This window comes from Schistocerca serialis, chromosome 3 (genome assembly GCF_023864345.2).
Source record: "Schistocerca serialis cubense isolate TAMUIC-IGC-003099 chromosome 3, iqSchSeri2.2, whole genome shotgun sequence".
Lineage (NCBI taxonomy): Eukaryota > Metazoa > Arthropoda > Insecta > Orthoptera > Acrididae > Schistocerca > Schistocerca serialis.
The window spans coordinates 21667860-21694192 of NC_064640.1; the positions used below are offsets into that span (position 1 = coordinate 21667860).

At 40.5% G+C, this 26333-nt stretch overlaps 1 protein-coding gene across 1 annotated transcript in view; it reads left to right on the forward strand.

Annotated features, from left to right (window-relative positions):
• LOC126469687 (cysteine-rich with EGF-like domain protein 2) overlaps nt 1–25965 on the forward strand; it is a 93780-nt gene extending 67815 nt beyond the window's left edge. The window contains exons 6-8 of the mRNA XM_050096844.1: nt 3828–3965; nt 5939–6034; nt 24531–25965. Of these exons, the coding sequence (XP_049952801.1) occupies nt 3828–3965; nt 5939–6034; nt 24531–24736 (440 nt within the window). The 3' untranslated portion in view covers nt 24737–25965. The remainder of the gene's footprint in view (nt 1–3827; nt 3966–5938; nt 6035–24530) is intronic.
• The last annotated feature ends 368 nt before the right edge of the window (nt 25966–26333 follow it).

Sequence of the window (26333 nt, forward strand, 5' to 3'; positions counted from 1 at the left end):
CTGTTGCTATCGTCAGCAACAGCATAGATAATTTTGCAACAGTTGTTAGATTTTATATACTGAATCCATTGTAAATTACTATTCACAAAGGCCCATGTCTACTGGTCTTCTCTGATTTCATCCAGATTTATGATATATGCAGGGCGTGACCAGAAACGAAGGTGGTGGAAGTGGCAGCTCCAGATAACAAAGCTTCTAGAAAAAATAGCATTTTTGGCATGGGTCAGCAAATTGTGCACCATTTATCTTGGTGTAATTTCCAGGCAGTAGAATGGTTATCTGATGGTCATGGCATTGAGTTCTTATCCAGAAGCATCTGCTTTTTATATTAAATTTTTACGTAACTTCCACTGCAAATAACCGGAAATAATGTTAATTACATTTATTGATATTATAATAAAGGCATGAAAAGGAAAGGCAAACACTCGCGCGCACACTCACACACTCTCACACACACACACACACACACACACACACACACACACACACACACACACACATCCATCCGCACATACACAGACACAAACAGACATTTCTAAAGGCCTTTACAAATGTCTGCTTGTGTCTGTGTATGTGCGGATGGATATGTGTGTGTGTGTTTTGAGAATGTTTTGAGAGTATTGTTTCTCTATAGAAACTTTAAGACAACCATTTAGTTGTAAAAACCTGTCCTTTTTTTCCCCCTAAGGTAAGTCTTTCCGCTCCCGGGATTGGAATGACTCCTTACCCCCTCCCTTAAAACCCACATCCTTTCGTCTTTCCCTCTCCTTCCCTCTTTCCTGATGAAGCAACCGTTGGTTGCGAAAGCTTGAATTTTGTGCGTGTGTGTGTGTGTGTGTTTGTTTGTGTGTCTATCAACATGCCAGCGCTTTCGTTTGGTAAGTCACATCATCTTTGTTTTTAGATATATTTTTCCGATGTGGAATGTTTCCCTCTATTATATTCATAATATAAAATACATTTGATAGGGGGATCATGCTTACTTGTCATCACCAATTTCATCCATATGTATGGTGTATGCAGGACTTGGCCAGAAATTAAAAGTGACAGGAGCAGAAACTCCAGATGGCCAAGTCTTTTGAATAAAATTGCATTTTTGCATGTCAGGCGAGACATGAGCCATTTTTATTAAAATAGTTTCCACACAGAAGATAGGGTACAGACTGACAATCTATGGTTTGTGGGGTCAAGTCCCTACAAATACACCGAAATAGTGGTCAACAAATTGTATTTATTAATTGCTCAAGAGAGGTATTAAAAAGGAAAGGCAAAGGAAAATTTTGGATTGCCAGTAAATTTCCAGAAAGGGATTGTAAGGTGTACAGAAGAACTTTGTATATAAAATTAGATACATTTATTATTTTACAGTTGATGATTAGCATCTCCTGGGATGATATTCATCATTCATCATAAAAACAGGAGAAGCAGCCATTTTATTCGCATCTTTCACACATTATAAATGCTGCATTTTTACAACTAAATGGTTGTCTTAAAGTTTCTATAGAGAAACAATACTCTCAAAACATTCTCAAAAAATTCAGTAGGTTGATGGCTAGCAAGTGAATGAACTCTGTAGGTGTAGCTAGCATTGCCGCCAACGGCCTATGGGCCAACATTACCTACACTGGGAACCTATTATTCATGTGCAGCTGCTGAGGGCAGCTCAAAGTCAAAGTGAAACTAATGGAATACAAAGTCCTGTATGCATTAATTATAATCCCTTCTTGGATTGTCTGCACGGGCACTATAGGTACAATTCTCTCTAGTAAATTTATTTGCAATCCCAAATTTTCGTTTGCCTTTCCATTTCATGCCTTTATTATAATATCAATAAATGTAATTAACATTATTTCCGGTTATTTGCAGTGGAAGTTATGTAAAAATTTAATATAAAAAGCAGCTGCTTCTGGATAAGAACTCAATGCCATGACCTTCAGATAACCATTCTACTGCCTGGAAATTACACCAAGATAAATGGTGCATGATTTGCTGACCCATGCCAAAAATGCTATTTTTTCTAGAAGCTTTGCTATCTGGAGCTGCCACTTCCACCACCTTCGTTTCTGGTCACGCCCTGCATATATCATAAATCTGGATGAAATCAGAGAAGACCAGTAGACATGGGCCTTTGTGAATATTGGTTAATTGAGATAGGAGAGAGTAATGCTGGGTTCAGTAATTTACAATGGATTCAGTATATAAAATCTAACAACTGTTGCAAAATTATCTACGCTGTTGCTGATGATAGCAACAGTTGTAAGTAACGCATTGCTGATGAAGCAACCGTGTATTTTATATTATCATTTACATAAAACATTTCATTAATGACTTATAATTTCAGTTGGCTTGGAACTTACTGAGTTCAGTAGCAATACAGTAATAAACTCACTGGACAAAATACTAATCAAATGTCATGTCAAAGCTTCTAGTAAAGTCAGATATCCACAGATGATGTGAAGTGGGAGACAAGTAATTTCGGGGTGTACACTAGTGTTACACTGTGTCCATGTAGGTCGCAAAGGGCAGTCCCTATCGAGTTCACTGTGTACAATATGGGACATTAGGCTTATCCTATTGAGCTCAAAAAGGCAATGGCCCTGTAGGTTAGTGAAGACCATTCTACAAAGGCAGCAGCAGTTCTCTGTTTCATTGCCTCACATTTTGCTGTGGTAGAAGTAAAGACATATCTATAATGAATTCCCTTCAGAACTGCAGCCAAAGGAGGGTTCTGATTAAAGGGGTCCAAACAGATTTTTTCCTTACTTGGTGCTAAAGCTCATCTTGGAAGTAAGCAGGAATTGTTGTAAGATCTCAGTGCACCTGTTTTTGATTGAGTACTACTTAGTAGAAAATAGTGTTGACTGAACAGAGGTGCATGCAGCACCCTTTCTCATTCCTAACTGGTTACAATCGGTTAAGAGCTATGACCAGCAGGATGTGGTGTACAATACATGTTGTCTTGTCAAACATTACTTTTTGACCTGCATGTGACTGATATGTAACATAACATTGGTTATAGACCTTGGGCAGCCATGCAAAGTTACCGTGTGCTAGGGATTTGCAATATAGATAAGATTCGGTGCTGTTCAGGGGATATTTTAACTGTGCTGAAAGTGTATGCTGTAATTTATTTGGTTTAAGGCTCAGTGCTTATGGGTGTGTTACATGCTGTTTGGATCAGTGTGACCTTCTTTTTTTTTTTGTAGGCTTATTTTCATAGATTTTAAGTTTTCTAAATTGGCTCCAGTTCTGGAGGTCTGTACACAGATATGCTGATCATATCTAAAATGTAGAAAAAAGTTCAGGTGTTATCAACTCGAAGATTGGTTTTGGACCACAAGCATTTGCTGGGCACGCTGAATGTAGATGGCATTTGGCATTATCCCCCCCCCCCCCCCCCCCACACACACACACACACACCCCACACCCCATCCAATGGTGAACTAGCCTGCTTCACCATTTTTAGGGCTATTTGTAGACATCATGGAATTCAATCAATGATAGAACAAATTTTTTCTACTAACACAAAGCATTGCCAGAGATGAACAATCACAGTACAGACTGGTAAGTGGACTACAGACCTTCAAATATGTGACCTGACATTTGTATTGCTTCAATTAAGAGTGCCCAAATTAGAATAATCTTTATATAGATATCACTAAGAAACAAATGGGTTGGTGCAGTTCTCAGAACAACTGACAAACATACATTTGCTTCTTTGTGAATAGAATTTTCCACTTTACTCTGAATTATGCCAGTACTAATACAATGCAAATCACAAAATGAAAAGGCTTTAAATAAGAAATTTCACTGTCTCTGTTTTTTAGGATGTTCTTCATGTAGAGAAGGGTGGCTGAAGGATGAGAAAATGGGCTGCATTGATGTAGATGAGTGTTTGTCCTTAGACAGAGCATGCCGTAAAAACCAGTTTTGTGTCAACAATGAGGGATCCTTTTCCTGTTTAGGTAAGGACACTTCTGTTCATGTGATACTGAGCATTCAAACATTGAGCTTATAATTAATCAGTGTATGGTATTCTGTAGATTCTACCATGCAGGAGAACTTTCAGGGATGTGGAATAAGCCAATGTATTCATTAATTGACCTAATATAGTCTACAGAAATTGTTTCTGACTGCTGCCTAACAATTAACCAATAATTTGCAGACTATATATACTGTTTGAGCTTCAAATCAACATTGTATACAACTAACAGAAGGGCTAATACTTTGAAAACAGAAGATTTTACAGTCATATTAAATAAGTGTTCAATTCTTCATCTACTTAAGATTTAGTTTGATAATTGTAAAAGGATAATTTATTTACAGACTATGAGAATGGAGATAAATTGAAAAGTATCATGGCTATTTATGTTACTTAAGTTGACTGCGGACGCTCAGCTTTATGTAATCTGATTTCTTAGAGGTGGAATGGCTTACAGTACCCACTATTAATTCTATTTTTAGTTTGTAATGAGGTCCCCATTTCTTGTTTTCTCTGCAGGCAGCTTGTCGAAGAGTGTTACTCCAAACGGGGAAATCTATTTTCACCCCTAAACTTGGTAGCAAAGTTTACAACAATATAATTTTTTATTTGTGTATAATGTTTGTGAATGTTGCTATTGATCTAAAATTATTATTGCTGTCCCCAAGCATTTTAAAAAATAAACTTGATGAGTGAGTGAGTGTGTGTAATAAGCCAAATGTTTTTCCACAGGCATTTCCAAGAATGGTAGCTATTGTACATGCTATTCTTATTGCTAACTTTTACAGAACACAGGAACAGTATCCCATAAGACAAAAGGCATTAAAATATGGAACATAAATTAAAATTTTATTTGCAGATCGACACATTGAGAAATGCTGGTTGGTAATAATTAACAAGTAACAAGTAGTAAGAAAGTGAGGGTTTAGAAAGTAACAATTTTCACAGAATTCAGTTCAATTTCTTCACCAAGAGTCAATAAAATGACAAAGTCAGTACTTAATGAAGTTATATGCATTTCCACTTCCAACAAGTAAGAAGTGTATCTTACTTGTTCACATGATATTTAATAGCTAGTCAACAGTATTTTCTGATTGTACACACCAAAAAACTTAATTATGATGGACAGCAGCTACAAGACAGTAGTGCATTGGGCATAAATTCAGGACGACAACTAGATAAGATTTATTGTGGTTTCTCTAAATCAGTGAAGATGAATGCAAGGATGGTTACTTTGAAAAGAACATAACCAACTTACTTTCACATCTTAGTGCCGACAGAACTTGTGGTCCATCTCTAATGGCCTTCTCATCAACAGAATGTCGGGCCCCAGTCTTCCTTCTTTATATTTCATTAATGGCTTGGTCATGTCTTAGAAAGGCGGGAGTAATGATTTGATGCGTGAATGTTCAGTGAATATGGCAATGTTTAGGACAATGTTTTTACTACAGTGTATTATGGTCAGCTGACAATACTCCAAGAAATTTTGTATTAGCTATGTGTCAGTTTTACAACCCACTGATTCCAAAATTATATTATTTATTACTATCTGCCTTAAATCTCTAAAGTGCATTAACTGTACTATGTAGTCATATGCAACCAAAAAATTACCACTATGTGATCTTTTTGCTTCTGCTGTTGTCCAATTTTTTCCCTATAAATTGTTACCATTTCCTGTAATAAAAAGACTGGCATCACATACAAAAAGTGTTGCTGACTGCCTCAGTATACTGTTTAATATTCTTACATTCTGAAAAGTAATCTTTTTATGACTTTTTTCTACCCTCTGTTTGCCAGTGAAACAGGACTCAACCCAGGTTTTAGGAAGCCATACAAACACCATAACAGTATAATCTCATTGCCAACAGTTTATGGTAGATCAGATCTAAGGGTTGAGGTAAATCACATGTAAAAATTTCAAAGGTGTATGTCATTCGCCTCTGTATTATTTTACAGAATGTGACAGAGCGTGTGATGGGTGCTATGGTGATGGCCCTGATCTGTGTATTAAATGTGCCAAAGGTTACAAAAAGGAAGACAACATCTGTGTAGGTAAGCAATGAAAATTGTCAATATTGTTGAATTCTAAATTTGGTAGCTGTTGTATTTGAATTTTTGTCCTCTGTAATGATCACAGTATTATAGTTACAGTGATTTCCCTAAATCTCTTCAGGCAAATGCCGGGATGGTTCCTTTGAAAAGCCCCCAGGGGCTCAGCATTCATTTGCTGGGTACGGGCTTGGCGACCCCGGGGTTCCTGAGCTGGGGACTGGTAAGCGCCACCTGTCCCCCGTCACCGTAAGCTCTGAGTATACTTCAGCGACCACCGTGCGGCGCGGCGGTGGAATGTTGTGTGTCTCAGGGAATGGGGATCTTGGCTTGGCCGCCCGGATCGCGAGGATGGAACAAACCTCTATAAAAAAAACCTCAATCTTCCGGTGTGCTCCGCGCCTATGAGATGCATGGCTGTTGAGGTGGAACAGTCGCAAGCGGGCAACCTCTGGGGCACCTGCCACACCCCAGTTGTATACGGCTTACTCAGGCACGCGGGGCTCTGTCTGAGCGGACCTTTAGTTCCCTAGCTGCTCGTGGGACCGCAATGGACCCTTCGACTTCTACATTTCCCCCTACCAGTGGATTGGGTGGGCCGCTGGTAGGCAAACACACCCCTTCGAAAAAGCGACTTCGTGCTTCGAGTCCTCCAGCTCCTGGTGTTGCTAGAGATTTATCAGACTGTTGTAACAGAGCACATGCTGATAATCAGAATGTGTTTTTGATTATTAAACGAAAGGAGGGTAGCTTTGAGAGGGTTTCTCCCTTTTACATCCACAAGGGTCTTGAAGGAATTGCAGGTACACTGAAATCTGTTAAGCGACTGCGCAATGGTACTCTCTTAGTTGAGACTTCTAGTTCCCGTCAAGTCGCTTCTCTTCGGAAAGCACCCAGTCTCGGAGAGTACGCTATCGAGACCGAGCTCCACTCCACACTCAACTATAGTAAGGGTGTTGTGACATGTAGGGACTTGGTGGATATCTCCACAGACGAGTTGAAATCTGAGTGGGCTGCCGAAGGTATTGTTGATGTGCAGAATATTATGAGGCGAGTCGATGGGGACCTAGTAAAATCCGACTCGTTTATTCTCACGTTCAGTTGGCCGCGACTTCCAGAGAATGTTAAAGCGGGGTTCTTACGTTTGCCAGTCCGGCCATATTTCCCCAACCCAATGCGCTGCTTTAAATGTCAGCGCTTTGGGCATACTACATTGGGGTGCAATGGGATAGCCACTTGCGGTAAATGTGGTCAGCCTGCCCATGAAGGAGCTGATTGTTCGTCGCCTGTAAAGTGCGTGAATTGCTCTGGGAGTCACCCTGTCTGGAGCCGGGTCTGCCCCATCTATCTCGACGAACGGAAGATACAGGAGATTAAAACATCTAAGCGCATACCCTATGGTGAGGCCAAGAAGCTCTTTAAGGCCATGCAACCTCCTGTGTTTACTACATCTTTCGCTTCCGTTCTGAAAAAACCGGTACCAATGGCCACTGTTGCTACGCAAACGGAGGTTGCTAGTGTTAGCACTAATACCTGCGTTTGCCAGTGCACTTGTGCTGCTGCGGTTGTTTTGCAACCTGCAGCTCTCCCCGCAACGTCGGACAAGGCCGTGGTTGCTGACATTGGGGTACTTCCTGCCTCTTCCCCTATGGCGCCTTCTGCCCCGGCGAGTAAAGCTCCAACTGCTGACAAGGCTCTGCATTCTCAGCCCCCTAAGACCAAGACGCCGAAGGTGAAGATTTTGCCACCTGCGGAGACTGATCAGGGTCGGTCCGATGACGAGACCATCGTACTGTCTGACATCTCCCGTGGGTCGTCATCGGAGCTGATGGACATTGATGTCGACCGGGGGCGCTCTTCTCGCCCCAGGAATAAATCTCCGGCCAGTACGGGCTCTCCTCCAAAACACAGAGGCAGGGTGAAAGTTCAGCCACCCTGATCACTGGCTCCCATCTTACAGTGGAACCTGAATGGGTTCAGGACGCATGTGGCCGAACTACAACTCCTTGTACGTGAGTTCCCTTTGTGCTTATGTCTCCAAGAGACACATTTTCGGGCCACTGATGCTCCTTCTTTACGGGGCTATACCGTCTATCGGAAAGATGATCTGACGGGGGAAAGGGCAAAGGGTGGTGTTGCGGTTTTTGTCCGTGACATGCACCCCTCATCTGAGCTCCCTCTCGTTACAGACTTGCAAGCAGTTGCAGTTGACCTTCTTGTGGGTCGGAGGCTCACAGTCTGTTCACTTTACTTACCTCCTCAGGATGCGATAGACTCTGAGGCTCTCTCAGACCTTATTGGCCAACTTCCCCGCCCCTTTCTTCTTCTGGGGGACTTCAATGCTTATAATGTCTTATGGGGCTCGTCGACTACTTGCCCCAGGGGTCGCATTCTGGAACGCCTCATGGTGTCTGAAGAACTGTGCATCCTCAACTCTGGTGCCGCCACTCATTTCTGTACTGCTTCTGGGTCGTCGTCAGCTATTGACCTTTCCTTTTGCTCTCCAGCACTAGCGGATTCTGCTCTATGGGAGGTTGATGCTGACCTCCATTCTAGTGACCACTTCCCCCTTTGGATTCGCCTCCTGGATGAGGCTATGGCATTTCCGGTACCGCCCCGGTGGCACCTCTGCAGGGCTGACTGGACACTTTTTAGCCACCTGGCCGTTTTGGAACACCGTGACAGCGTCCACGAATGGGTAGACCATGTTACAGCTGTGATCTCCCATGCTGCTGAATTGTCAATCCCACGGTCATCCGGTCATCCCAAGAGGCGTCCTGTCCCTTGGTGGACCCCTGAGTGCCGCTCAGCCATCCGAGCCCGCCGTGCCGCTCTGCGCCGCTTCAAGTGCCGTCCCACTGCTGACAATCTTGCAACCTTTCGGGTGGCAAGGGCTAAAGCGCGACGCGTGATTAAAGAGAGCAAACGACGGTCATGGCAATCGTTCTTGAACTCCATCTCCCGCTCCACTAGTTCTACGAAAGTATGGGAAGCCATCAGGAGGATTTCCGGGAAACTTGGCCAGCTACCCGTCACGGCCTTGCTGCATCAGGGAAGTCTCCTCACGGCGCCGAGAGACATTGCCCAGACACTGGCCATGCATTTTGCGGAATCTACCGCCACTATTCACTGTGATCCAGATTTCTGCCGCTACCGCACTGCCATCGAGAGGGGTCACTTGGACTTCCGGTCTCCTAATTCTGAACCCTACAACTGCCCCTTCACAATGTGGGAACTGGATTCGGCGCTGTCTGTGGCTCATGATACTGCGCCTGGTCATGATCAAATCCGGTATAGCATGCTGCGGCACTTGTTACTGCCTTCCAAGGAAGTTCTCCTGAATTGTTTTAATATGATATGGTTATCCGGCACGTACCCTGACTCGTGGAGGGAAGCGATTTTGATACCCCTCCTCAAACCAGGGAAGGACCGAACGCATCCCAGTAGTTATCGAAGTATCGCCTTGACGAGCTGTGTCGGGAAGACGTTGGAACGCATGGTCAATCGTCGCCTGGTTTGGCTGCTCGAGACCAGGCAGCTCCTTAGCCCCTCTCAGTGTGGCTTTCGGAGATGTCGTTCCACTATAGACAACTTGACCCTGCTTGAGGCGGCCATCCAGCAGGCCTTCCTGCGTAACCAGCATTGTCTAGGTGTATTCTTTGACATTCATAAGGCGTATGACACTACTTGGCGCCGCCATATCCTCAATCAACTCCATGAGTGGGGCTTTCGTGGCCGTCTCCCCATCTTCATTCGGTCCTTTCTTTCCCACCGCCTCTTTCGCTATAGGGTTGGTAATGTGCTATCTGATTTGTATGTGCAGGAGAATGGTGTTCCTCAGGGAAGCGTTTTAAGTGTCACCCTCTTTGCCGTCGCCATTAACAGTATCACGTCCACTATCCGGAGTCCTGCCCAATGCTCCTTGTTTGTGGACGATTTTGCTGTTTTCTGTTCTTCCTCCAGTCTTGTCACTGCTAGTCGACAGTTGCAGCTTACGATACAGCGATTAGAGGCATGGACTGCGAAGACGGGTTTTACCTTTTCTGCAGACAAATGTGTGTGTGTTCATTTTAATCGTTCTCGACGTGCTTTTACCTCCCCTGAATTGCGTCTGAGGGACACCATTCTTCCTTTTAGCGACACTGTGCGGTTCCTGGGCCTCACTTTTGATTCAAAGTTGTCGTGGTTGCCTCACCTTAAAGACCTCAAGGTGCGGGCCCTGAAGGCACTGAATATTTTGAAGTGTCTGAGCCATCGGTCCTGGGGAGCAGATCGGGCGCATCTGCTGCAGTTTTATAGGGCTTTCGTCCGATCGCGACTTGACTATGGTTGCACCGTGTATGGGTCAGCAAGGCCTTCGTATCTGAAGATTCTTGACGCAGTACACCATGAGGGTATCAGGCTGGCCACTGGTGCCTTCCGTACTAGTCCCATCCCCAGCCTGTGTGCTGAGGCAGGGGAACCGCCGCTCGCCATCCGGCGGAAACTCCTCATGGTGCGACGGGTGTGTCAATTCCTTGCCTGTCCTACCTCCCCTGCGTACCCTACCGTTGCCCGACCGCCTATGGAACGTCTCTTTTCCAGTCGTCCCAGGGCGACGAGACCGTTTGGGATTCGTGCCAAGCATTTGCTTGAGTCCCTTGGTGTGGAGCGTGTGGCCCCCCAACGACAAGGTTTTACTCGCCTGCCTCCCTGGTTGCTCCAGAGGCCCAGCGTCGTTTTAGACTTGTCGGAGTACCGGAGGAGCTGCACTCCTGCGTTTGTTTTTACCGCCTTATTTTCTGATATTTTAAACCAGCATCCCGACCATGTACCAGTATTTACGGATGGCTCTAAACAGGGGGACTCTGTTGGTTGTGCTGTTGTTTTCCCTGATCGACTCGTCAAGTTACGGCTTCCTGCGGCGTTTACCATCTTTGATGCCGAATTGTTTGCGATCATGCGGGCATTGGAGCAGATGAGATGTGTCTCCAGTCGTAAGTTCCTCATCTGTTCTGACTCCCTGAGTGCCCTTCAGACCGTGCAACACTTGTACCCAGCGGATACGGTCGTCCAGAACATCCATGATGCCCTACTCCACCTGCAGCGGCAGGGGAAGGAGGTTTCCTTCTGCTGGGTGCCGGGGCACGTGGGTATTACGGGAAACGAGCTGGCGGATGTGGCTGCCAAAGATGCATGCTCCCTCCCTGACGTTGTTGAATGTGCCGTCCCCCTCCATGCTGTTACCTCCCTCCTGCGTTTTCGCGTTATGCGTCAGTGGGAAGAGGAGTGGCTGGCAGTCGGTGAAAATAAGCTGCGTCTGGTGAAGGCCACCACGCGGCCATGGCGTACTTCCTCTCAGTCATGCAGGCGGGATGAGGTTCTCCTCACTCGCCTCCGCATCGGGCACAGTCCCTTCACACATGGTTTTCTACTCCGGCGGGAGGATCCCCCAATCTGCAGTGCTTGTGGCGTCCAGATTACTGTCCGCCACATTTTACTTGATTGTCTTTTATTCTCTGACCAGAGGGCGGTGGTTTCTTTGCCACCGGATTTGCCCTCTATTTTGCAAGACGACGCATCGTCTGTGGTGAAGGTTTTACGGTTTTGTGTCCTGTCCAATTGTTGCCACGGATTTTAGGGAGAGGGTTTTAATGTGGTGCTGGATGACTGGCTCACCCAGATTTTAGGTAAGAGGTCCGCCAGTCACGAATACCTCCTTGTTTCCCTTCGGTTTCTGTCCTCCCTTCCTTGTGTTTCCTTTCCTTTTTTAGTGCACTCCTTCTCCTCTTGTTTTGCCTCTGTACGTGAGGATTTGGAACTGCGTCAGGTCTGTGTCTTTTCGCTGTTCCCCTTGTTCGCTGTTCGTCTTAGTCCCTTCACTGCATGTGTTCCTGTTTTTATGCGTTTGGGCGCTGATGACCTCGCTGTTTAGCGCCCGTAAACCTCAAACACACACACACACACTCCTTTGAAAAGGGCACGGCCGACTTCCTTCCCTAATCCGATGAGACCGATGACCTCGCAGTTTGGTCTCCTCCCCCAACACAACCCAACCCCATTATAGTTACACAAGTGCAAAAAGTCAATAAACAAAGTTTCAGATATAGACAGACTCAAATAGAAAAATAGTTGGCACAGAGAAGTGAATATTGCGCTAAGAGGTTCACACATTTTCAACTCAGCGGTTTCAGTGCTGCAGAGCAAGACATTCCTTCTCTTGGCAGAAGATAGGCAAGCTAATTGATGATGATGATGATGATGATGATGATGATGTGGTGGTGGTGGCGGGAGAGAATGAAGGAGGTGTGTGTTAATGGGAGAGCGAGGTTTGAGAACTCTGATCAGTTGAGGTATACTGGGCGTAGGAAAGCTTATGTCATTCTGCAAGCTGTGATTTTGGTATTTCAACTCCTCTTGCTCGCTTGAATGTCTCTTATTATTTTTTGTCTTTTCCATTCATTGAATGTTGGCCATGGGAACCTATCCATCACATACCATGTCTTCTTCCTTCCATCTCAGCATCTTCTCATAATGTTCAGAAACACACTTTCCACATACTGTAAAATTAGTCTGTACTTAACTGTTAAACTGGCTGAATAAATTCCAGATAGCTTCTCCATCAGTGAAAAATTGCTCCCATCGCCCACCTAGCTGTGTGACAGTTGCACAGAGGATGGACGAATTACAGATGTAAGCACTCTGTGCTTGCTTAGTTAGTTATTTAGATAGTTAGTTTGATGTTCCAGGATCATTTTGCATGATAAATTGTAGTGATGTGGAACAAATCATTTTACATTTACATCCCAAATTAATTTGTAAGTATGGCTACACGCTGAACATCCACAAGTTAAAAGAAAAGAAAGAAGAAGGAAAAAAAAGTATTAGCACTCCCTGTCCACCATCTTTTACATATTATAGTAATGTAAATTCTTCTATGGAATAAAAGGAGGTGTTAATGAGAGAACTTTTAAATATATATATATATTTTTTTTTTTTGTCAGATTTCAGTTTGCTGTCTGACACTTTTTATATCCCTGGGTAAGTGATCAAAAATTTTAGTGGCAGCCTTGCACACCCATTTTTGTGCTAAAGTCAACCCAATGTGGTATAATGACTGTCTTTTTTCCTTCTGATATTGGAATTATGTACATCATTGTTCCTTATGAACTGCAGTAGATTATTTACAACAAAGTTTATGAGGTAATAAATATACTGTGAAGCAGTAATGAGAATTCCCAAATCCTTAAACAGATGTCTACAAGATTATTGTGGATGAGAACCACATATTATTCTTACAGCACATTTTTGCGCATGAAGACTTTCTTCCTTAAAGAACAGATACCCCAAAACATTATTCCATCCGACATTAGTGAATGAAAATAAGCTAAATAGTCAACTTACTGTTTTGTCTCTCCCCAAGATTTGCAATGACTATAAGTGCAAATGTGGTAGAGCTAAGTCATTTTCGAAGTTCCAAAGTGTGCTTTTTCCAATTTTAATTCTCATGATTATGGACACCTAAGAATTTTGAAGTTTCCACCCTATTTATTATTTCCTCACAACATGTTACTCACATCACTGAACTAGTACCCCTAGATGTGCAGAACTGAATATGTTGTGTCTTTTTTACAACTCAGCATAAGACCATTCACAGAAAACAAGTCAATGATACTCTTAAGAACACTGCTTACCATTTCTCCTGTTTCTGCATGTACACTTGGACTGATTATAGTACTAGTGTCATCTGCGAAAAGAACTAATTCTGCTTGTTTTATTAGATGGAAGATCATTTACATGTGTGAGGACCCATAGTTGATCTAAGATTGAGCCTTGGGGAACCCCATGTGTGATTTCTCCTCAGTGAGAATAACATCCCCAGACTATAGTTGTTGAATTACTAAGTACAACTTTTTGCATTCTTTTGTTAGATATAACATTATCCATTGGTTGGTGATACAGCCAATCCCATAAAACTTCAATTTATCTTAGGAGAACACTGTGATTCACAGACCAATTTCACTTGTGCCTATTCTCTCAAAAATAATAGAATATTGCATACTGCAGCAAATATGCAGACACCTATCGGACAATAACATATTAAATGATTCTCAGTATGGATTTGGGTCAAACTTATCAACAGTCAAAGCAGTTGAAAACCATATCTCTTTTGTACTAGCTCATTCGAGTCAGAATTATCTGTTTAAGCCATTCAAATTGATTTGAGTAAGGCTTTTGACTCGGTTAACCACAAATTATTATTAGATAAACTTTGTTGCTATGGAATGAAACACTTGGAACTCTCACTATTTGAATCATACCTCAGCAATAGAAAACAAATTGTAAAGCATAATGGCCAAAAGTCACAGACTCTAAGTATAAAACAAGGTGTTCCTCAGGGCTCAGTGCTTGACCCTCTACTATTTATATTATTTGTAAATGACTTTCCGAGTAACTTACCCTGTAAATCTATCCTCTATGCTGATGACACAACATTAGCTAATTCCAGAAAGGATATAAACAAATTGGAGGAGGAAAGTGAAGAATGTCTCAAAATATCTAATATCTGGTTTAAAGTTAATGAGTTAACTATGAGCCATGAAAAGACTGTCAAGATAATCTTCAGTCTATCAAACAGTAACACTGAGTTGTCATCTGTTAAACTACTAGGAATACACATTGGCTCGAAATTAATGTGGGACTCACATACAGATTACGTATGTCGAAAGTTATCACGAGTTATCTGCCTACTAGCCAAACTACACACGTGTTACACAAGATTTATTACTTCATAGATACTACGCCTTCTTTCACTGCCCTCTACAATATGGCATTCTTTTATGGGGTAACTCCCCAGGAGCCAAAAAAAATTTTCACTTGGCAGAAAAAAGCAATTAGACATCTCCACTGACAAAAGGCCTCATGTAGACCTTATTTTAAAGGCTTTAAAATTCTCACAGTCCCATTTCTTTACATATATTGTTGCGTATTAAACATAAAAGAAAACTTAAACCACCTACACTATAAGTAAATCTGTTCATCAACACAATACTCGACAAACAAATATGATTGATACACCCACAACCAGGCTTAAGAATACACAATCCAGCTATGAATACATAGGCATAAAATTATTCAACACTTTACTTGTACAGGCTCAATTTGTTTCACTGGATATTTTCAATACTAAAACCAAAGTGTGGATCAAGGAAAATACTTTCTATAGTGTACAAGAATTTCAGAATAGTTGTAAAGATGATCTAATTTATTGATAAATTAAGGCTTGCTTCTATGTATAGATATGGGTGTAGAGGCAGCTATAAGCTAATAGGGTACAACACTGCTATATTTTACCATGTAATAATTTGTTATGTAAAACATAATGTACAAATAGCTGTAATTCTTCTGACAACATCGATTGCATGTTAATGCTGAAAGATGGATAAAATAAATAAATAAATCTAGTAGAGTGTCTTAGATAGATTGCAAAAAATACCAGCTGGTACTATTTTATTATTTAGTGCTTGTAAAATTTGGTAAGTGAACATGCATTCTCAGCAGGGCAGCTCTTTTGAAATCCAAATTATGATTTGCTGAGGATGTTATTGTTGCTCAGATGAGATACTGTTTTGGAACACATGAACTTCTCAAAAATTTGGAGAATGTCAGCAATGAAACAGGTCGGCAGTTATTGACATTTCTTTTGTCACTGTTCTGGAATAGGGTTTTTACAATTTCAGCCCCTCTGGAAAAATATGTCAAGTTAGTGATGTACTACATTTTTCAGATAAGTCAGGGTTCATTGTATGGCAACAAATATTTTGTACTCTGTTGGAAACACCATCAAAACTAGATGAGCTTTTATTTTTGAGAGACTAAATTTTCTTAATTTCAGAAGAAGTTTGTGATACATTTATATGCTGGAATTTGCTAGGTACTTTTTTAACACACTGCTGTAATTTTTCACTTGAACTGTTTGTCCCGATACTTTCTACTTACTTAAGAAATGCTTATTAAATAGATTTGTTACCTGTTACTCACCATTTATAGCCCTTTCATTCGGTTCAATAGTGATGACGATCTGATTTGTGGCTGCTTGTCTGTCTCTCATTTCACTACATTCCTCTTAGACTAAAGTCTGTTCTTGGAATTACTGATTTCTGAAATTATGTACATTTTCCTCAATTTGTAATAACCTTTCTTAGTAATTTTGAGAAGGTGTGTTGTGTGCAACTGCTGCAGGACCTCTATTTGTTCTTGGCAACAGAGACATTTCCCTTTTCCTTTCACGAGATACTTCCCTTTTCCTTTCACGAGATACTTCCCTTTTCCTTTCATGAGATACTTTAATCCCTCTAGTGATTCAGGTTTATTTATTTATTTATTTATTTATTTTTTACATGGGTGTTTTTCATTTGTAATTATCTTTTGTGGAAAGCTTTTTTCAAATGCTGATATGAATTTATCATTAAATAGATTAAATTATATGTCTGCATTTGGTTCATTATAAATTTCATCCCAGGTTATCTTTTGTAAACAATTGTTAAAAACATGTGTCCTGGAGTCATTAACTATTCAGATTTCTACTGAGAAGTATCCATACTGTAAGGCACTATGTTGTTCATCCTAACTAACTGTGCATACTAAACAGAGAGAGCATTTGTTACTGTGTAAATGGTTTATTTTCTTGCTTTAAGCTTCGGTAAAGAAAACATTATCATTTGGGATCCCACTGTCTCTCTCCATTTCTGTTGTTCCATGAGAATCTGTTTCCATTACACTGAGTAGTAAGGTTGATCTCTTGAAACTCAGTATAGATTAGGCAGCCATTTTCTTCGTTTAATTACCATGTCGAGGGAAGAGCATGTTCTTGTGCAAAAGGCAGGACTACCATTATTGTCCCAGTTACTGTAAACGTAGAATGATTGTGGAGAGATCACAGATTTGGAACGGTTAGTATGCATTTTTCAGTACTATATATAGAGAAAAGCATTGCTCCTACATTTTCATTGATCTTCAGGTAAAAACAGAGTGCCTTAACTGTGGTCCAAAGTTGACATTAGTAAATTGCAACTAACAAACATAATGTATAGGTTCACCAAACCTGAAAAATTAGGGTGAGGATCTTACATGGAGTATGTGAAGTAATGCATTAATTTTGCCAGTAGTGTCCAGTTCAGGCCAGTGGTGGTATGGGACGGTTTACGTATATCTGTATAACAACATGTACATAAGAAGGGTACAAGAACGGACCTACAAAATTACAGACCATTATCAGAATCCTTGAACATATTCACATTTCAAATATAATAAATTTCTTGGAGGGGTGGGGGGAAGCTTCTGTTCACAAATTGGCACAGTTTTAGAAAGTATCAATCGTGAGAAACTCAGCTTACCCTTTCCTCACATGAGATCCTCTGGACCAAGGATGAAGGGCAACATGCAGATTCCATATTCTTAGATTTCTGTAAAGCATGTGACATGATGCCACATTGCTGACTGTTACCAAAGGTACAAACATACAGAATAGGTTCCCAGGTATGTGAGGATTCAAAGATTTCTTAAGTAACAGAACTCACTACGTTGTCCCTGATGGCAAATGTTTGTCAGAGACTAGGGTATTATCAGGAATGCCTCGAGGAAGTGTGATACGACCACTGTATATTTTCTATATACACAAATGATCTGGCAGCAGTCTGAGGCTGTTTGCTGACGATGCTATGGAGTATGGGAAAGTGTCATTGTTGAGTCACTTTAGGAGGATACGAGATGATTTGGACAAAATTTCTAGGTGGTGTGATGAATGGCAGCTAGCTCTAAATGTAGAAAAATGTAAGTTAATGCAAATGAATAGGAAAAACAAATCCTATAAGGTTCAGATGCAGTATTAGCAGTGTCCTGCTTGACACAGTCACATTGATTAAATATCTAGATGTAATGTTGCAGAGCAGTATGAAAAGGAATGAGCATGTAAGGACTGTAATAGGAAAGACAAATGGTGGACTTGGTTTATTGGGGGAATTTCGGGAAAGTGTGGTTCATCTGCAAAGGAGACCACTTATAAGATGCTGGTGCATCTTATTCTTGAGTACTGCTCAAGTGTTGGGAATCCACACCAAGTTAGATTTGTTACCAGTAGGTTTGAACAACATGCAAGTATTATGGAGATGCTTTGGGAACTTAAGTGGGAATCACTAGAGGGAAGACGGCATTCTTTTCTAGGAGCACTACTGAAAAAATTTAGAGAACCCGCATTTGACGCTGACTGCAGGATGATTATATTGCTGCCAATGTACATATCGCATAAGGAACATGAAGATAAGATTTGAGAGATTAGGACTTGTACAGAGGCGTATAGACAATAGTTTCTACCTTGCCCTGTTTGCGAGTGGAACAGAAAAGGGAATGGCTAGTAGTGGTATGGTTTATTCTCCGCCACGCACCATACGATGGCTTGCGGAGTATTATGTAGATGTACGAGGTGTTAAATGAGGTCCGTTTGAACATAAGTACACAACGAAAGGTTATTTCAAAAAAGTAAATTTATTTTTAGAAAGTACATGCTTCACTCTATTTTTTGACATAGTTGCTAAGTTTGTTCAAACATGTATCATACCTTCAACCAATTTTAAAATACCCTCTTCATAAAAACTTGCTGCCTGCTCCGATAACCAAGAGTTCACTGCCATTTTCACATCATTGTAACGGTTGCCACTGAGGTGTTGTTTGAGGTGGAGGAACAGATGGTAATCGCTTGGCGCAAGATCAGGACTGTAGGGTGGGTGGTCTAAAACTTCCCAGCCAAAACTGTCCAATAAATCATGGGTCTGACCTGTAGTATGAGGTCTTGCATTGTCATGGAGTAGAAAAATTCCCTTTGGCAGCATGCCGTGTCTTCTGTTTTGAATCGCTCTGTCTAGCTTTCTCAGGGTTTGGCGGTATGCTTCTGCATCGATAGTGGTTCCTCATTGCATGAAGTTGACCAACAAAACACCATTCCTATCCCAAAACACCGAAGCCATGATTTTGCGCTTGGACAGAGTCTGTTTGGCCTTCACCTTTACAGGCAAGTAAGTGTGTGTGTGTGTGTGTGTGTGTGTGTGTGTGTGTGTGTGTGTGTGTCCATTCTGTGCTTTGTTGCTTCGATTCAGGTGTGATATGTAAAACCCATGTTTTGTCTCCAGTTACAATCTAACTCGAGAAGCTGCCACCTTCTTCGTGATAATGAGTCAAGAACTTCATTGCACATTCAAATCTTTGGTTCTTGTGGTCCTCTGTTAGGAGCTTTGGAGCCCAGTGGGAGCACAGTTTCCTAAACTTTAGGTGTTCAGAAACAATGTTGTAAAGCACTGATCTCGACACATCAGGAAATTCGTTTGAGAGACCTGTTGTTGTGAAGCACCTGTTCTCACGAATCCTCACTTCAACTGAAGCCACCAAATCGTCTGTAATCAAAGAAGGGCGACCGGAGCGGTCCTCATCTTGGATGTTGTCATGGCGACCTTTGAATTCTCGTATCCACGTATGCACTTTGCTGTCAGTCGTAACAGTATCACCGTACACTTCACAAATCTGTCGATGAATTTCTGCAGCAGACAGGTCTCTTGCTGACAAAAACCATATCACTTAGCGAACCTCACATGCGGTGGGTGAGTTGATAGTCTTAAACATTTTGAAAGCACAGAACAGAACCGTACAGGTTAGCTACAGAGCTTGAGCTGAGCAAAGTTGTCCCCGAGGCATGCACCGGCCCGCACAATACACGCGCCCGTTATGGTATGCGTGCGAACTACTAGTGTCTACAACATAATGTTCCTTACTTAAAAAACACTCCTCATAGAATAACAGTGATAGACAACTTGTTGTTTATAGAACAAATAACACAGCAAAAACCAGTCAGAAAATGTTCTTGGTCACCCCTTCTATTCGGTTCAACATTGTCCTATCACTCTGCAAACCTCAGAACCAGTTGCCACAGTTAGTTGCAAATGACACTTACAGAAGAATGCAGAAAAGTAGTGAGACCATTACTACACTGATATACAAACCCAATACTGCACATTAACACATTCAAGGCACCTCACTCACCCTGCATGCAACAGCTGTACTGCTGTTTCTAACACTTTTTATTATTATTATTATCTTCTTTCCTTTCTCAGACCTTAGGTCTGGTTAAAAATGGAAAGTGACGTGGTCCTTGATCAAGTGTGACTTCCTTTTAACTGTACGGTATATGTTACATTGCATTTAGGAACTTTCGGGTAATTGAACATGTATCAATAATTACAGATTTCTGTAGTTGTATATATAAGTTTGGATGTAGCTGTATTGCGTTGATGTACTGGTGGGTATTGTGTGATATGACTCCTGTAGTTGATAGTATAATTGGTAGAATGTCAACTTTATCCTGATGCCACATGTCCTTGACTTCCTCAGCCAGTTGGATGTATTTTTCAATTTTTTCTCCTGTTATCTTCTGTATATTTGTTGTATTGGGTATGGATATTTCGATTAGTTGTGTTGATTTCTTCTTTTTATTGGTGAGTATGATGTCAGGTTTGTTATGTGGTGTTGTTTTATCTGTTATAATGGTTCTGTTCCAGTATAATTTGTATTCATCATTCTCCAGTACATTTTGTGGTGCATAGTTGTATGTGGGAACGTGTTGTTTTATTAGTTTATGTTGTATGGCAAGTTGTTGATGTATTATTTTTGCTACATTGTCATGTCTTCTGGGGTATTCTGTATTTGCTAGTATTGTACATCCGCCTGTCATGTGATCTGCTGTTTCTATTTGTTGTTTGCAAAGTCTGCATTTATCTGTTGTGGTATTGGGATCTTTAATAATATGCTTGCTGTAATATCTGGTGTTTATTGTTTGATCCTGTATTGCAATCATGAATCCTTCTGTCTTACTGTATATATTGCCTTTTCTTAGTCATGTTTTGGATGCGTCTTGATCGATGTGTGGCTGTGTTAGATGATACGGGTGCTTGCCATGTAGTGTTTTCTTTTTCCAATTTACTTTCTTCGTATCTGTTGATGTTATGTGATCTAAAGGGTTGTAGAAGTGGTTATGAAATTGCAGTGGTGTAGCCGATGTATTTATATGAGTGATTACTTTGTGCATTTTGCTAGTTTCTGCTTGTTCTATAAAGAATTTTCTTAAATTGTCTACCTGTCCATAATGTAGGTTTTTTATGTCGATAAATCCCCTTCCTCCTTCCTTTCTGCTTAATGTGAATCTTTCTGTTGCTGAATGTATGTGATGTATTCTATATTTGTGGCATTGTGATCGTGTTATTATTATTATTATTATTATTATTATTATTATTATTATTAAATCATAGCTTTGTTACTGTGAAAGCAATAAATTGGAGAGATTAATTTGAAATCTGTTTTATTTATTTTTGAAACTCTTGTTATGGATGTCGTGAAGGCTCTGGTGTTTCATTCTAAGGGTGTCCTACCAACCTACACACGATTTTCACATTCCGTTGCTTACATCAAAAGGCAATGAACAGAGTTGCTGAAACTTCACTGTCAAATCCCTGTCTCTGTATATCTCTATGCTCTGATGCACGTTATACCAACATTTAGTGTTATTCTTTTGATAGTGGTTTGTGCTGTTTTGTTTTGTTTTTGCCATTCCTATTCTATCCACCATTGGAATAAGTTTACAGATGTCTCACCAAAGCACAGTAGATTATGGTATTGTATCACCATCTAGCGAGTGTTTCATGAATGATTAGAGGAAAAAGTGTGCAAAATATATATCGCACATGAAATATGTCCCATTACTTAGGTTCCTTGCTTGGTGACTGCAGGTAACGTGTGTTATTAGCAAGTTCCTTTTTGTGTGTGTGTTGTGCGTGAGGTTAGTGAGTTTTATTGTCTTGCGAATAATGAGAGCATACCATGAGTTTGGAAACAACACAATGTGAATTCAGTGTGCAATTTATCAGGTAAAATTTTGGAACATGTGGTTAAGTTGAAAGTGAAGGAACTTAGTGCACCCATATCTGATGCAAACATGAATCAGAAACAAAGCAGCATAAATCCAGGCAAGAGTATACAAGCAATTTTAATAGAGAAATGTACAATGCAGCAGAATTATCGTTGTGCGTTATCACTTAAAATGCATATTTTTGTAATTCACATGCATAAGTATGACAAACACAGTGGGTAAATTACCAGGGCAATTGCTAGAGTTGATCATGTCTGCCATTCGCAGCACAAGAAGCACAAGATCCATGATGTCTTGGAAACATCAATGTTTTGTCATGCAAACTCATGAATGCCACAGTTTGAGCCTACAAAAACGTTAAACATCTGAAGTTTAGAAATGAAACTACCGAAAACATTAAGCATACAGTGAAGCTAACATACACTATATTAATGATCTCTCTGAAATGCATCTGTAGTGTAGCCCGAGTTCTAGGTTAGTTCAGATTGAAAACTCTCACAGCCTTCCCCAATATGGAAATCATGAGCCGCACTTGTGTGATTGTGCCTGCCAGTCTGGATCAGAATTGAATAAAGGAACAGGAAGAAGGAGAGGTGGAGCTTCACATTCAAATGTGCTGGTGGCCGGCTATGTGTGAAAAATACTGAGTTAGATAGAGAAGCTGTCTGCTTGGTCTGAAAGCTCAAACCAGAGAGAGAGAGAGAGAGAGAGAGAGAGAGAGAGAGAGAGAGAGAGACTGACTTCCCTGTCCTTTGCTCTCCAAGACATGGCCAGCAACAACATATAACCCCTTTTCACATGTCTCCTATTGTTTGGCTATAGACACATGTAGCTGGTTTTGTCAGCAAAGTACAGGAAATGATTGCGTGTTCTGCCAAGCACAAAGACCACAGTGACGTTATCCTGTGAGAGTGTTAGAAAGACGTGGCAGAAAGATTTTGAAACAAAATTTTGAATCTGTAAAATGTTCCCAGACAGGCTTGGCATCCTGTAATTTACTTATTTGTATGACAACAGAGAATTAATTTTGAAATGTACAAAATTGACACAAATTACCAAATTAAGCATAACAAAGCCGTTAAGTAGCGGATAATAGTGATGTGACATCAAGCAATTTCAAACTCATCATATTGAAATTTCTTTATTGTGTGTAAACATAGATCAGTTTTTTGTTGTTCGTTGAGACATTACTTCAGAGTACTACATTTTGGAATGTAGTGCTAGCAAGATACACGTACAAAAACTAACAGTTAATTCAGCTGTTTGTTAGATCAGTATAGCTGAGCTGCTGACAAAGTAAACCATCACATGCCAAATCATGCTTGTGTCGGAAACTGAACAGCACACTATACTTCTTTCCCTTACATGTACTGCACATATTACTATAGTTGAAAATACTGTATTTCCTACAAAATTTCACTGTATGTACTTTGCTTGCAGTTAGATATAACACAGTTAATCAGAGAAAGTCTAATTTTTTATTAATAAGGTGCCATGCTGCCACCATTTTATGTTACATGTCAGATAAGCTCACCAGACAAAAAATTAGGCACCCCTACAGAAGTCATTAGACGTCATGTAATACCATGTAATTTCACCCTTGTACTTGATATCCACCTGGATCCAGTTAGGAGGTGAGTCCACAAGGCTGTGCAGGTATGCTGTACCCAGGTTAAGCCACTCGGTGAGATCTGATCATGCAATTCAACCAAATTCCATGTATGTGGATGTTGGTATTTTACCTGCTTTTCCAACATGGCCACAGGTTTTGCAACTAATTTTGCAGACCATTCGTGGTGTAGTAGTGTTCAGAAAATGTCTCGCATTTTTCCAGCCAGATGAACTTAACTGTTGTCTTTATGTGCCTGTGCAAGCCGTGGCCTCTTGTGAGGTGATGGACTCCTATTGTTCATTACATGCCAATTCCATTGCAATGTTTTTTCACCAACAGGTTGAGATGGATCTTCATTCACTGCCTGAAGCAATTCCTGTAGGGTGTGGAAAAGATTTTGGTTAACAACCCATGAAACACGTCTCCGAACCCTCTCTGCCGTGCCCTTTTTTGGACTACAATTCTGACATAGTGTTCTGTGGCCGTGTGTGTTACGCCATTGCCTGTAGACTCATTGCACAGTCTGCTGTGAATCATCAATAAATCCAGCAACGTCACCCACAGTATGGCCATGGGCACAGCCAGACAAGATTGGTCCCCTTTTACCACTGTTACACTTGAAACGTAAATGTCTCCCAGGTTCTTACTGTCTTATGCTCATGAAGAGGCAGTGCATGTGTGGTTGTGCACATGACTAACTCACAGCATTGTTTGTAAAGGGTTAACGATTCATGTGTGCGTGTGCACCAGGATAACGTAATTTTTTGTACATTGAGCTTATAATTACCATAACTAATGAACGGTATGCTAATCTTGAAATGGGCATGGTGAGCAGAGATGCATTCAGTTAATTGCTTAATAGATTTCGCTATTATTGAACTCCTCATCAAAGTGCAAGTAACAGATTTTTTCTAAGAGAATTTGTTTCTGTTTTCTTCCAGATGAAATGGAGGCACGGCAAAACTTCCACGCTAAACTGACTCGCTACCTGACATACTTCGGTCTGTGTGTTGCAACCTGCATTGTACTTCAGAAGAATACTTTGGTTGCTGGAGCTATAGGCTTGTCTGTAGCATTATATATTTCAGTGTCAGAGTACACCCTACGTTCAGCTCCAGCATCTAGTCCAATACTCAACAAAGTGTGATGATAAGACTGGTATATCAGTCAGTGGAGGTTATGTTGGCGGCTTTATTGTTCAGTTTTATCTACACTTTTGGGTGAATATTTCTAATAGTCACATTCTTGGTGATATACTTTTCATCTTCCTGGACATGACAAAGTGGAAAATACTATGTATATCTTCCCAGGGCACATAAGGGCATTCACACAATGATTCAGTCATGTTTAAGTTATTTCATTATAGTTCCTTCAGCACAAGTATTCAATGGCTTTGTGTGTGTGTGTGTGTGTGTGTGTGTGTGTGTGTGTGTGTGTGATGGGTTCCCAATGCAAGTTTGTGTGTTTTGCACAGGGATATTTTTTTAAATAGTTAGACATGTAAGAAATTTTTGTGCAAATATTAATGTTATATATGTTGTTTGTTAGTTTGTTTATTTTCTTAATTTATTATGTTTACGGACCACTGGCAAAGACACTTGTATTTTAATAATTATATTATTATGTGACCATTAAAATGAGTGCTGTAATAAACTCTTTTCTGTGATAGTTGCAGTGTAACCTTCTATTTAAAACTGGAAAAAAATGTTAAATATTTTAACATTAACTAAAGTACCTATGTTTCTTTTTCTGTATATTGCAGTTATACTGTTAAAGTTGTTGGAAGATTTTTATGTTGATTCTTAAGTAATATGAATTTGCATGGAAGAATGGTCCCATGGATTGCACATTTTTCTACATCTGCCTTTGTACTTTACAAGCTGATTTTCTATGGCAGAACAGAAAGAAAGTGGTAAATATGTCTTACTGCAACTGAAATATCAGTGTAATCCAGATTCAAAACATTCATAACTAATTTAGTTGCTATTACTTCAGTACACGCTGTGAAATTGTTGTGGCAGTATGTGGCTCTTCATGAGTATTGTGTTGTGTGTTTCATTGTTGAGAAGTGATTTCTTTTTGCCTTTTTTGCTGTAAATGTAAAAAGAGAGTATTATTCACTGGCACAAAATAGTATGTTTAAAACTTCAGAAATTCTCACGGGAGAATTTGCTGTTTACTTTCAGAATAGCTTTTTTACAACATTTATTAAATTTCTAATACAAACTATTACTTTCTCAATTACAAATCTCTACAGCTTTTTTGAACCTATAGCTGATGTGACTGCTTTCACTTAATCTATTTGTAACACTGCTGTTTGTGATTGCTGTAATCTGTGTATGGCAAACGATACTTCATAAACAATAGTATAATGAATGCATGACAGTGATAATTCATTATTTCATCAATTAACCTGGGTTTTTCTGTGCTGGAACAGAGTGAATAAATTCTTTTCAATGAGTAAACCAGATAGGAAGGGAAAATAAAATATTAATTAGCATTATTTCTCTCACACAAGAAAACTTTTTACTTTGATTTAATTGGAACTAGAAAAAGCAAGCTGTCTAATCAGTTGATGTACATAACAGGACATATGGGGCAAAACTGATACATGAGCCCTACCGTTTTGTGTGAAAGGAGAATAGTGGACAAATAGTTTTCTCATCTGTATGTTGTCTGATTTTCTTAAAGCCTGTACCAAGAGATATACAGGTATGTTTCTTTAGGTAGTAAGTGAGGTTCTT